The sequence below is a fragment of the Anabas testudineus genome, chromosome 4 (genome assembly GCF_900324465.2).
Source record: "Anabas testudineus chromosome 4, fAnaTes1.2, whole genome shotgun sequence".
Classification (NCBI taxonomy): domain Eukaryota; kingdom Metazoa; phylum Chordata; class Actinopteri; order Anabantiformes; family Anabantidae; genus Anabas; species Anabas testudineus.
This window is the reverse complement of record NC_046613.1, coordinates 10,527,548-10,540,300: the sequence shown is the minus strand read 5'-3', so window position 1 is coordinate 10,540,300 and position 12,753 is coordinate 10,527,548. Positions and strand designations below refer to the sequence as shown.

General features: G+C 39.4%; 1 protein-coding gene across 1 annotated transcript; it reads left to right on the top strand.

Moving 5' to 3' along the window:
- The first annotated feature begins 1,024 nt into the window (after positions 1–1,024).
- On the top strand, positions 1,025–10,164 carry abhd17ab (abhydrolase domain containing 17A, depalmitoylase b). The gene is made up of 5 exons (XM_026345923.1): positions 1,025–1,791; positions 2,531–2,901; positions 4,230–4,424; positions 5,028–5,207; positions 7,506–10,164. The coding sequence occupies exons 2-5, from the start codon at positions 2,537–2,539 to the stop codon at positions 7,729–7,731; spliced, it is 966 nt and encodes a 321-aa protein (XP_026201708.1). The 5' UTR covers positions 1,025–1,791; positions 2,531–2,536; the 3' UTR covers positions 7,732–10,164.
- The last annotated feature ends 2,589 nt before the right edge of the window (positions 10,165–12,753 follow it).

Sequence of the window (12,753 nt, the reverse complement as noted above, 5' to 3'; positions counted from 1 at the left end):
AGAGCTTTTATGCCACATTCCTTCCTGTCACTAGCTGTAATATTGTAATTGATTTCTTTTGGGGGTTTTCTCCCCCATTGTCCTCCCACAAAGGTGTTTTCATTTAATTAGCCCAGCATCCGATTGCCTGTACAGACCTTTTCTTTATTTATTTATTTATTAGAAGGACAGGGGGAAACTAACATGACTAATAACGGATCAGTTCCAGTAAATGATTTCATCCATCCAGTGCATGTAATACCAAGACCTTAAGTGGAATGCGCCCATCATAAATGCTTCTGCTTGTTTTGCAATGACACACCAAAGTGTAAATTCATTCTACTGACTCTGTATAAATGAGATCATTGGAAGCAAGGCTATCTGCATTGCTGACTACCACTAGTGTAGTTTTTTTAAACTATGACCTGACACAAAAGAGATCTAATCAGCCAGTCAGAAAATAAGCCCGTCATCATCCTACATGGGAGGCTAAAATACACGCAAAACAACATTATGTGATTTGTCATTTGTAGTTTTTTGTCTCTTTGCAGTTATTTTTGCCCCTCTGTGGTCATTACATATCTTCATGCTCATTTTTATGAGGCTGTGTGTCTCTTTGTGGTTGCTTTGCTATGTTCGGGCTTTTAATTGAGCTCTCTAATTTCAAATTCAGACAGAGATGATGATGATGTCTTAGCCCACCCCCTATGCTCTTACAGTAATCCATCCATGGTGGGAAACCATCTATTCCAAGTAATAGTTTTATCAGTTTCTCACTCACAGATACATGATGATGCATCTGGTTCTTTGATTAAAAACAATAAAAGAAAAGAAAAAGAAAAGAAGTTGATAATCTCACACCAACCAGGCCATGTTAGTCTCCAAGACAAAACAATTGTGATGATTCACTTCCCTTAAAAGGTGCAAATCAACAATTAAGTTCAATTATGACATCTTTCACTGCGCCGTCACTCACGCTGATAACAGGTTTCCCTTAATTGTCCAATGGAAACGCCTGACGTCACTTCCTGTCTGCTATCGCTTCCGGATGCGGTGAAACGGCAGCGAAGTAGGAAAACACCGCACATACATGGATTAATTTAAATGACGAGACGCTGGCTCAGAAAGTCAAAGGCGACCCCAGCACCGTCTACAGCGGAGTCATGAAGAGAAATACACCTGCTGGAGTCTGTGTCGTGGCGGTGTTTTGCTTCGGGTGTGCGCGAATGAGTGTTCCTACTGAGTAGCTGTGTTTATGTCCTTTTGCTAGCTTAAGCTTAGCCAGTGTAGCTTTAGCTCGTACGCACAGACGCACAGTCTGGACTCTCTCGAAAAGTATAACTGGTATTCTCCGTTTTTCTCGATAGCTTACTCGTCCGCAGAGGAGGGAGAGTTACTGTGCGTGTTTGATTGCAATTTAAAAAAAAGCGTCCAGAGTTGGTTGTAGTCACTTTGAGATCGAGACTGCTTTGGAAACGTTTGCTTCTGACTGTCAACACGTTGGAAGGATCCGTAAAATATCCAGGACACGTTTGGTGAACATTGTGTCTGAAATCACTCGACGACGTGTCAAGAAGTGGACAAAATGGGTGCGATGTGGACTTCAGTCACCACACAGAAAACACAGTAGACGCTTGGTAAATAACAGCTCCCTGTCAGCTGGTGACCTCCACTACTTTTACTCTGCTGACAGGACCTTTAACAAACAGTATCCTGTGTTTGAATTCTGCTGAACTGGAGGAAGTCTTCCTTGTTTTATTTTTGTTTCAGCATAGCTAATTTCTGCTTAGGCCGAGCTCCTCTGATCAACAGGTGGGTCTTTTTTTGTTGTTGTATTATAACTGTAGTATAATTGCAGGAATGTTTTCCAGAGTTGAGTGTAACTGTTGTTTTCATTGTTGAGTTATTGGCTTAATATATGTTAAAAGATGCTGTTTCAGTGATTATAGCTTAACAGGGCCACAGCCAATGTCCACATTGCTTTAGTCTGATAAACACATGCTATTTGCAGTATCTGTTAATTTATTTGTTACTTCCTCAATAAGTCTATTTATTGTTTGATCAACAAAATGTCAGAAAATTGTAAAAAAAAGCCCCAAATGTTCTTAGAAGCTTATTTCGTCTGACCAAAATCCACAGATTTTCAGATTACTACAACATAAAGCCATAACCAGACAGTGCCCCAGTTTTAGAGCCCAAAAGTTTGGCAGTGTAGTTAATTGTTTGCACTTTTAACATTTACTGATATTACTGATATCTTTGACTATCAGCATTGATTTCATGTTGATTCATTAACTCACTAAGTCAGTCACCTCTAATTTCACTAAATTGAATGATATATCACCAAAATACATTGTTGAATTGTAGCTAATGTTCATGGCATGCTACATTTGTGTTTATTTATACATATATTCAATAGTTGGTGTTGTAGAACCATCACCATTGTTACCACAGACTTGTACATTACATTGTTATGAGTATCTCATTGTTTTAACACTGGGATGATGTGCGGCTGTTAGCACAGTGATTCTCTTGTCTTCCTCCTGCACAGTGAAGGATGAATGGCCTCTCTCTCAGTGAGCTCTGCTGTCTATTCTGCTGCCCGCCTTGCCCCAGCCGCATCGCGGCCAAGCTCGCCTTCCTGCCCCCTGAGCCCACATACACCTTTCTTCCAGACCCAGAGGGAGCCCCAGCTACACAGGGGGCAACAGGGACATCTAGCCTGCGGTCGCGGAGTGGAGCATCAGTTGCAGGAAGCGGAGGGGCCGGGACTGTCGAGGGGAGGTGGAAGCTTCACCTGACAGAACGGGCAGAGTTTCAGTACTCTCAGAGAGAGCTGGATACGACAGAGGTGTTCCTCACACGATCCACCCGAGGGAACAGAATCGGCTGCATGTACATTCGCTGTGCTCCCAATGCAAGGTGGGTATTTTAAAATCATTTAATTTCTGTGCAACATTTGATTTATCCCAGTGAAGGTAGCTGTATGCAGCAGCTCATCATGAGATCAGCAGATAGTCACTCACTATCAGTCATTTTCAGACCATTAAACCAGTAACACATTAAAACCTTTAGAGTATGATTTATTTGTTTGGATCAGCTTGCTCGACCTTTGCCATTCATTTTCTAACTGTGTCACACTTCTTCAGAAGTGTTACCACATCCTCTTGTCAGTTTCTTCCATGCACATCCAGGTCTACTTCCTGTGCTTGTCTGTCTGTTGACTCAGCTGACTCGATGCTTTTCTCTTCCTGCTTTTTTTCATGGATCACTGTCAGGATTTGTACAAACCTGAAGTAGAGTGTTAAGTTCCTCTTGCTTGGCAATTCTTTCTCATGGTAATGATTATAACTAAAGAGCATCACATTCAGGTATAAGAGATCACTTTCCGGTCAGTTAGCTGTTTGGATTTCTATTCTGTAGGGCTTGTGAGCAGTGTTTGGTAGATGTTTTTTATCAGGAGTCATTATATAAATTGGCAATATCCAAATAAACAGTATTTTATGATATGTACTAACACACATCCTTCTCCACTGTTCTACTTCTGATTCATTTACCAAATGAATTAAAGAGATGGACAGGCTTGTGTTACAGGCAGTGTGCCTTGTACTAATGTCTATCTAGAATTACACAGGAATGAATCTAAACCTCAGCTGATATAACAGTGTCTTTGTTATGCCACGTTCTGAGTTGAAATGCCAAGAGCAAAGCTACAGGGCATATGGGTTCATAAACAAAACCACTGAGGGAGGATCGTATTCCTCTGCAGAGTACAACATGCATTCATGAATAAAACGCAGAGGCTTACAGTGGATACTCTGCTTCTCAGGTTGTGCAAAATGTCCAGAAGTCAGAGTCATATGACATGTGTCCATGTCAAATGACTCCTGCTTGCAGTACCTTTAGACAAAGATGTTTCAGTCTAAGTGAAGTTGCTGTGTTATTATTGTTTATGCTTAATGTGATTCTTTCTGCTACAAATGTCAGAGTTTTTAATACTGAATTAAAGATGTTAATCTTCATTTCTATACTGTGTTTTCATTCTAGGTGATGTAATAATGTAGGCGCTGTACGGACATTTTACATGTACCAATAAGAACTGCAGCCTAATCTCTAATGACATTTTCACTGTGTGTATGTGTTTACTTTAAAATGTTGTTGTTTTAAACTGTTTTTGTAGTTGCAGTGCGTCTAACTCTGTATCTGTTTGCCCATCTACTGACCTGTTTTCTGAATGTGATTCCTCGCAGGTTTACAGTACTTTTCTCCCACGGAAACGCTGTTGACTTGGGGCAGATGAGCAGTTTCTACATTGGCCTCGGCACCCGCATCAACTGCAACATCTTTTCCTATGACTACTCAGGCTACGGTGTCAGCACTGGCAAACCCTCTGAGAAGAACCTCTATGCAGACATAGACGCTGCCTGGCATGCCCTGCGCTCACGGTATAGTGTGATGCAAATGGCCCATATGTCTGCTTCGCGTGATAACTGATTATACATTTGCTTGCTCTGCCAACACAGGACACACTGTGTATATTACAAGCAAACCAAATCATGTTAAAGTTATTGAGGGACTCATATCATCATTACTGTGTTCAGTTCTTAAAAGAAACTTAATGGAAAGAAAACTGATGATGGGTGAAAGAGAGACAGGTAAAGATAAAGATGTGAATGAAGGTTTCACAGGTTGCGATCAGAACAGCTGGGATGATGAGTAGACCACAGTGGGGACAAATGTCATGGGAATAAAGAAGAGTGAGTTGGATGGATGAGTGGGGGTTGTGTCTCAAGGACTTTTGCACTTTGATAAAGTGCCTCATTAGTGAAAGTTGAGCTGCTCTTATGCAGCTGTAGCTTTGGGAAGATGTCACACTACAGCGCACTGATTAAGGGTTGGTTGAGCTGAATTATATTCGAGTGTAACTGTCACTAGAATTATTTCTAATAATTAAAAGATATGTTCTGCTATATATTTTACCTTTCACACAATGCTGCTTTTATTAGCCTGGGTTATAGGGGTTTGCTCTTTTTCTCCCTTTTATCTAGGTATGGCATTAGCCCAGAGAATATTATCCTGTATGGACAGAGCATTGGTACAGTTCCCACTGTCGACCTGGCATCACGATATGAGTGTGCTGCTGTGGTCCTTCACTCACCTCTAACATCTGGCATGAGAGTGGCCTTTCCCGATACAAAGAAAACCTACTGCTTCGATGCTTTCCCCAAGTAAGTCTTTATGTACCTTTTTGAACACAGTAAACAAAATCTCTCTCTGTCAGCCTCAACTATAAAATACTTGTTCAGCTGTTGCACAGACAGTGTCACTGGCTGAAATGTCTAAAATGCTGAAATCTTTATCTATCTCTGTCTCTTTAAACCTCTAAAAAAGGTCTACATGTAAACGTAATAGCAGACTGTTTGGTTGCCTGCTGGCATTTCTGCTTAATTACAGTTCTGCAAACAGAAAAGCATAATCGCCCCTTGCACTTGTCCAAGTGTTCCTTAACTAAGACAAACATCTGGACTGAAAAAAACAGTTCCTGGATTTTAGGATCACATTTCTATGTCTTGATGTTTAGTTTCAATATGCTTCTTGGCAAGTGTGTGGGTATCATTTTATTTTTAGAAACATGAGTAGGCCATCTAAATACTGTAATATATCAGAGGTCCATGATATCTTGCAGTAAAAGAAATGGTGCAATAATTATAATATTATCTGGCACATGTTTTTAAAATAATTTTCAATATTTCTATAATATAGCTGCAGCTCACATCTGAGTCAAGTTAAACACAGATATGATATAGTCTTATGTAGTAACCATCACATATGACCTGTTTATTATTATCATAAGCATTAAATAATATTGTATTTTATATTTTATTATATTAGTTGATGGATTTACTTCAGGTAATACTGAAGTGTAACTTTAGACTAAAAAAACTTTAGTCTTTACTGAAACTGCCATTCATGTTGACAGCAGCTGTATTATTAATCTACTACAAGTTGTTCAAACGTGAAGGCCATCTATGTCTCTAACATTAAAATGTCCAGCCACAGCTGTTCTGTTGAGTTTAACTCTATCTTTAATCACAGAAACATGTTTGTACAATCAATGCACAATCATGAAGAGCAAAAAAGATGAGTGTAGTTACAAATGATAACTAATGATAATAGAGGAACTTTGCAAAGGTAGAACGGATTAGAAAGTGTAAACGCATTACTTTCACATCCTATAGTCTTGTCTTACACTCTTAACTGGAATGAAAGTTACTTTTCTATATTACCATAGAATTAGATAAACAGAAAGGTAAAAGGCTGCAGTGTAGCAGCTTTTCAGATCTTCTTGTAATGCTTCATATTTTGTTGGAGCCTCCTACTCTGATGAGATTTGGTTCCACACATTTGCGTTTGATTGTAATGTGGGTGTTCGCTGTGGTGTTACTGTGTATTTTTACTTTCAAACCTTGGCCACGAAACAATTCCCTTGGCTGGACAATAACGACACGGAATAATGCTATCATTAGCAAGCCCCTATCCCTGCTGTTCTTGTTGTGGCTGTTCGGGGCTGAGTCTCACGAAGGTCAGCAGCAGCCAGTGCCAGCCTTAATGCAGTGTCTATTCCAGATGGTACAAGTGGGTGAGGAGCAGCAGAGATGGTAGGAAACCAGGGAATGTCTCATTTAGTGTGTAGTGAACTGAGAACGTCTCCAACCTTAGGTTTCAAACTCAGAGTGGGCAGTTGGAATCATGTCGTCCTCTTGGTGTATCAGTCGCTGTCTTTTTTCTTTGTTTGCTCAGTGGTGCTTGAAGGTTTGTGAACTAAACTTGACCTAAACGTAGATAAAGAGAGCCCAATTAAACAATTTATTTTTCTTGGAAAATATTAATAATCATCAGAACAATAATCAGCAATAAACCAAAATGGTTTGTGTGCAAAAGTGTGGGAACCTTTAGCATTATCAATTTCTTTGAAGGGGAAATTAGCGTCAGGTGTTTCAGTCAGTGGGAGGACAATCAGGCATCGATCACTCCCTTATTTAAAGAAGAGGAATCTGAGTTGTTACCATCAAAGTCTGATCTTGGAAACACAGATTTATAAAATGTCATAGCAAACGTGTAAGCACCACTGGAAACCTGTGCTGAATTGTTAGCTGTGGTTATTATATAAGTCATTTTATTTTTCTTCATCTTTTTTTATTTTTTCAGTTTCTGTACTGTCCCCAACCAAACAGCTCGAACAGCTTTTTTTTTTTCAAGCAGTAAATATGTTTTATAGCCCACAACAAACGACTTTTACTTCAGTGACGTATTAATTGTGCTTTTAGTTTTTTCTTTTTTCCCTCAGACTAGCACACTGAGACTTTGGGGTGTCACTTTTTATGACTTGATCCACAGAGCCAGTCTTTTATGGGTCCAGTTCACTTCTCTTTTGAATCGACTCATGCTGTCTGCTTTCTGAGCTCTTTTATAGGGGCGGGGACAGTGCTCTAAAATGTGACAATCTTTCTCTTTCCCCTTTTTAGCATTGAGAAAGTGTCCAAAATTACATCCCCGGTGCTTATCATCCACGGGACGGAGGACGAGGTGATCGACTTTTCCCACGGCCTGACTCTGTTCGAGCGCTGCCCCAAAGCTGTGGAGCCTCTCTGGGTGGAGGGAGCAGGACACAACGACATTGAATTGTACAGCCAGTATCTGGAACGCCTGCGCCACTTCATAGGACAGGAGTTGGCAGTACAACACGCCTGACCAGCACCACTACAGTCGCCATCAACCTCACAATTAACTTTGTTGTTGGTCCCTTTAAGGCCTCACTTCTTTTCTTGAGATGTCAATTTCCCCCAAGAGCCGTCTAAATTGTCCCTGATCTCACCGACTCTTCCAGGGGTGTAATGTTTCACATACTGCAGTGCTCTGTTTTCTGGGCACAGGATGCTGTGGATTGACACCACACAGAGGAAAGGTGGCATGTGTACACCAGATGTGTGTGAAAGTCACAAACTACATTTAGACTGTTGTTTTGTTTTGTTTTAGCAGAAACTTTATAAGTGAAACCATCACGTGTTGTTATGCTGCAGCAGATGTTCCTATGTTATTCAGCAACAAAGACAGTGACCACAGGAAGGCCTTTTTTTTTCTTGGAAATACTTTAACAGAATTACTCACACAAGTCAAATACATTATGGCCACATGTTAAATTTGTTTTCAAATTTTCCAGCCTCATACAGTTTGTAAACTTTAATTTACACTTTTAACCCAAGTTAAATAGTGAAACATGGAGGATTGGCCGTGCTCTGTAATGTGATTGGGGATGTAATTACTTTAAAAACTGCAAACAAGTTAGTAACTATGGTCTCTACATTGAGGCACGAGTTTGTATTAGTAACACCTCTACAGTCGAATGCAATTCAATAGAAAAGCCATCTAATAAATCCTGTTTCAGAGAGCTTTATCTCACCGCTACTAGAGTGGAGTTGGACTGCATTAAGCTGAAATGTGTTTCTAATGTCCTGCCCCTGTTGTGTGTGTGTGTGTGTGTGTGTGTGTGTAGATCTGCGGTGGAGGAAAGCGGTGACTCATCTATATTTCTAGATAAAAGCTAAAATGATGCTTAGACAGAAGTTTGTATTTGGAGTGTTTGCTTTTCACTGTATGGCCATTTAGCTCAGGTAATCCTCTTTTAGACCCTAGTGTCACTCTGGTATATTTTATATGTAAAACCTTAGATCAGATCATGTCTATTCACTGTGAGGTCTGTTCTTAGTCTTAATTTTTAACCAAGTCATACCACCTTAAGTCTTCTCTGCAGCACATGAGGAGCTCCTTTGTTTAGTGGAATACTCTGCGAGCCTGTTGGCCCTCTCCTGTTTGTTTTAGTCTGTTCGTCTCGTTTATGTCTCACACCTGTCAGACTACTAACACCTAGTAACACTAAATTTGAGGCCTCTTTTAATCCTAGTCTCTGATGGCACAGGAGAAATTTTGTTAGCAAAAGTAGTGCATTACATTTTTCAAATATTAATGAATTAATTGATGAGCTTCACATTTTGATCATTTAGAATAATTTCCAAGCAAAGGAACAAATGTTTTAGCATGACAGTGGTTTATTGTTTAATTTTTCACTGATCATTTAGGGAAATATCTGTAATTTTCCCATTTTGCTGCACATGGCTTTTTATTTTATTTCTTTTTTTCATTATATACAGCACAATGACAACTGGTACAAGATATTATCTGCTGGCTGCCCTGCTGAAGTTATTTGGGGTTGACACAAGATAAATCATGCTTTCAGTGCTTTTTTTTTTTTATTTTTTACTCCCTACATTTCTCACACTCCATCAGGACAAAATCCCTTCGTTCTCTCACCTGTGGTCTGTTTTTCAACTGGATGTGAGGTGCAGTCTGAAGCATTTATCATTTTAAACAACACTCAGATATACATTTATGGCTACCAATGTCAATAAAATGAAGTGTTCTTACTGAACTGAGTTGATATATTGCGTTCTGAGTGTTGCTTTGTTAAACATCTTAGTTGAAAGTTGAGATTAAGATGGTTCCATGTGATTGTTGAAGGGAAGCCAGGATTTTCTTGTCAGTGTATGAACCAAAGTTGAACTATTTTGTCTCTGCGTGTGTACCAGTGTACCTGCTGTTTATCTTTGTATCTTTATAACCAAAGACAACATGTAAGTCCATTTATTCCTGGATTTTATTTATCTTCCTGCTTGGTCTAAACCTTTTACTACCACTTCACAGTTGGATGCAAATTAACTATACATTTTTCATAAAGCTAAATAATGTCGCATCATATCATGTCTGGTTTTAAATATGCAAAGGAAACAACCAAGTTATGGGTGTTTTATTTGTCAAGCTGTTTATAAATTGTCATTTGTGGAGACAGTTAAGCAATACAATAAATGTGTGCGTGCGTGTGTGTGTGTGTGTGTGTGTGATGATAGCAGAACAGTGTTAGGGTAGCTTCAACCACACACATGAAAAGCTATAAGAAGAAAAGTGTGTTTAATTTGAATCTTTAGATGTCTGCCGTTGCACAGCTGTGCTAGTTTTGTTGTCACATACTGTTAGCCCTCTTTAAACTGACTCATTATTAGTTTTTAAAAATTGTCTTTTTTTCCAAGAATTAAAGAGCATAAGAAGTTAATAAAACCTGATCTGAAATTGGCCCATTATTGTGGTACTTCTGTTTCTTTCTTTAGGTGGTATTTCCTTTGTGTGCTTATATCTGGGAGAGAGCAGCACTTTCTCAAGGAATCAGCGTTACTTGTTTTTCATTCACTCTAATTTTCCACCCATCTCAGTCCTGGCGCTCGATGAATAAATGCCTGCCTGTAGCGAAAGGCCTCGCAGAGCTGCATGAGACAGATCCAAGAAAGTCTTGGGTGAATAACTGGCTGATGAGTAAACGAGTCTTTAATTGCCCGCTGTGTGTTTTTGTTATCTGTAGAGTTCGGTGTTGGAAACGGGCTTGTCTTTGCTTGCACCAAAAAAAGTTCAAATTATGTGTTTTAATTAAATCAGTACAAAGAGCAGGTCTGTCCCAGACTCCCCTCACTGTCTGCCACCATGTTGAGTTGTGGGGAAACAGGGACAGATGGATCATAAGCTGCGCTCACCCTCCTCCCTCTGTGGACACATAGACACACACACACACTTGTGCCATCTCTTTTTCAGTGGACTACATAAACAATCTGGTGTCCCACTCCAGTGCTCTTACAGATTAAAGGCAGCTGCAGCAGCACATCCCCCTGCGAGAGGTAAAGTTAGTGCGGCCTGACTTACTGCATCAAACACCCTACACACTCAGATTCACTGACTTTCACACAGCCTGGAGCACAGGAGCCCTTTTATGTTAAGGTATATCAAAGGATAGTGGATGAATCTGGTCTCAAGAACAGAAACCTTGAAATAAAACACGTTTCAATCTAAGATAGACACAAATTCATTCATCCATCTAGTTCATCTGCTCTTCAACTGAAGGCCTGATTGTTTTGTGAACTGATGATCTGGCACAAGGCAGCAGATTACATTTAAAGAGCTGTGGTATTGATGTAAAAAATAACACAATATGGGATAAGCAGAAGTCATTAGTCCCAAATTAAGTCTTGAACTGTTGTTTTGTACCATCCACAAGATATTGTTTTATCTTCCTGTTAGTTGAAATATATGGTATGAAGCATGTTACTTTAAAACACATAATTTCTCCCATCCTACACTCGCACACATGAAGTGGTCCAATCTTTACAGAACTCAAACATGATACACACTTTTGATATTCTTCCATATGAATCATGTGACTAGAATGAATGGAGCACCTAAGAATTACTCCCTAAAATTGTGCTTAGACAGATTCTATGTTTCTAGAGCTGTTGTGCTGCATATTTATTTAAGACTAGCCACTATACCTGCTGTGTTTCCATCCTGCTTTCAGTTCTCATTATCATTCTTCCCATAGCATCCATTGTCTTGTGCATTATGTATATCTCACTGATGTTTTTCCCTGTACTTCCCATCCTGATGTATGAGAACAGCCTTTTCTGCCAAACGTGATAATAATTTCATGTCTAGCAACACATACTATACCATATGATGCTGTTATATATGCATATATATATTTATATGCAAGACAGGACGCTTTCTCACTGTGACGACCTAGCTTGTCACATTTGCACTCACATGGGAGTAAAGCCCTTTCTTTGCCCTTTACGTAAGCACTTCATGCTGAGCGACCACCTGTTGAAGTGCACTCGCCGTCACTCTGTTTTCTGGGCTTCCTTAGTAAACCACAAAGCAGATGGAGCTCAATGAGTGTTTATTTCCAGCCAGCTTAAAAGACTGTCAGCGCCAGTGTGGATTGAAATCGAATTTTGTCAAAGGGCTGTTAAGGCTTAAACTTGCACATTCTAACAACTGTGAACGATGGTAAAGTGTGACAAAGTATATATCTCATAATGTTAACGTTAAAGCTGGGCATTAATAGGTGATGAAATAGAAGAGCTTTGTACAGTCTTTTTTTAGAATAAAATAAATTATAGCTGCATCACCAATACAGGAAAATGCAAAAACTAATTTGAAAACCACTGGGATTGATTTGCATGAATTTACTGGTGCCTCATTCTTACCTGCTCAGGGAGAAATGAATGCTGTAACTGTACAGTGCACTGCAGCTGCTAAACCCCAGATGGGACTCACCACCTGTGTTTTTATTCTCTCTTCATATAAATCATGGTATTTGTGTTAGATTTTTTTAAATATAAAGTTATAGTTATAGTAGTAGTATGTGTAAAACTCTTCTAGTGTGTGATTGGATGCACCAGGTTTTAGTCTCCACAATAAACTGTTTAATGTACCTGTTTTTCTCCTTGATTTGTTCATTCATTAGTATTTTACTTTTACTTGTTCGCCTGTATGTAGTTTAAGACATATACAAATATCTAAAACACAGTGGGACATAATATTTCCCCTGTTTTGTGTTGACTAAGGATGAGAGGCAGTAACTGGTTAAATAAATCCATTATATGAACCTGTGTATCTCTTCTGTTTTAAAAATATCATGTGGATGTAAAAAAAAATGCTCATTTGTATTTGAATTCCTGGAAAAGAGTGTGACTGGCACGGCAAACACAATTCCAGGGAAGGAAGGTCATGACTGCATTGAAGTCAGCAGAAATGTCTTCCACTCAGCAAAATAACTTGGACTTTGTCCAAAACAGCCTCAAGTCCTTCTACTGACAATGTTAATCCTGGTTGTTC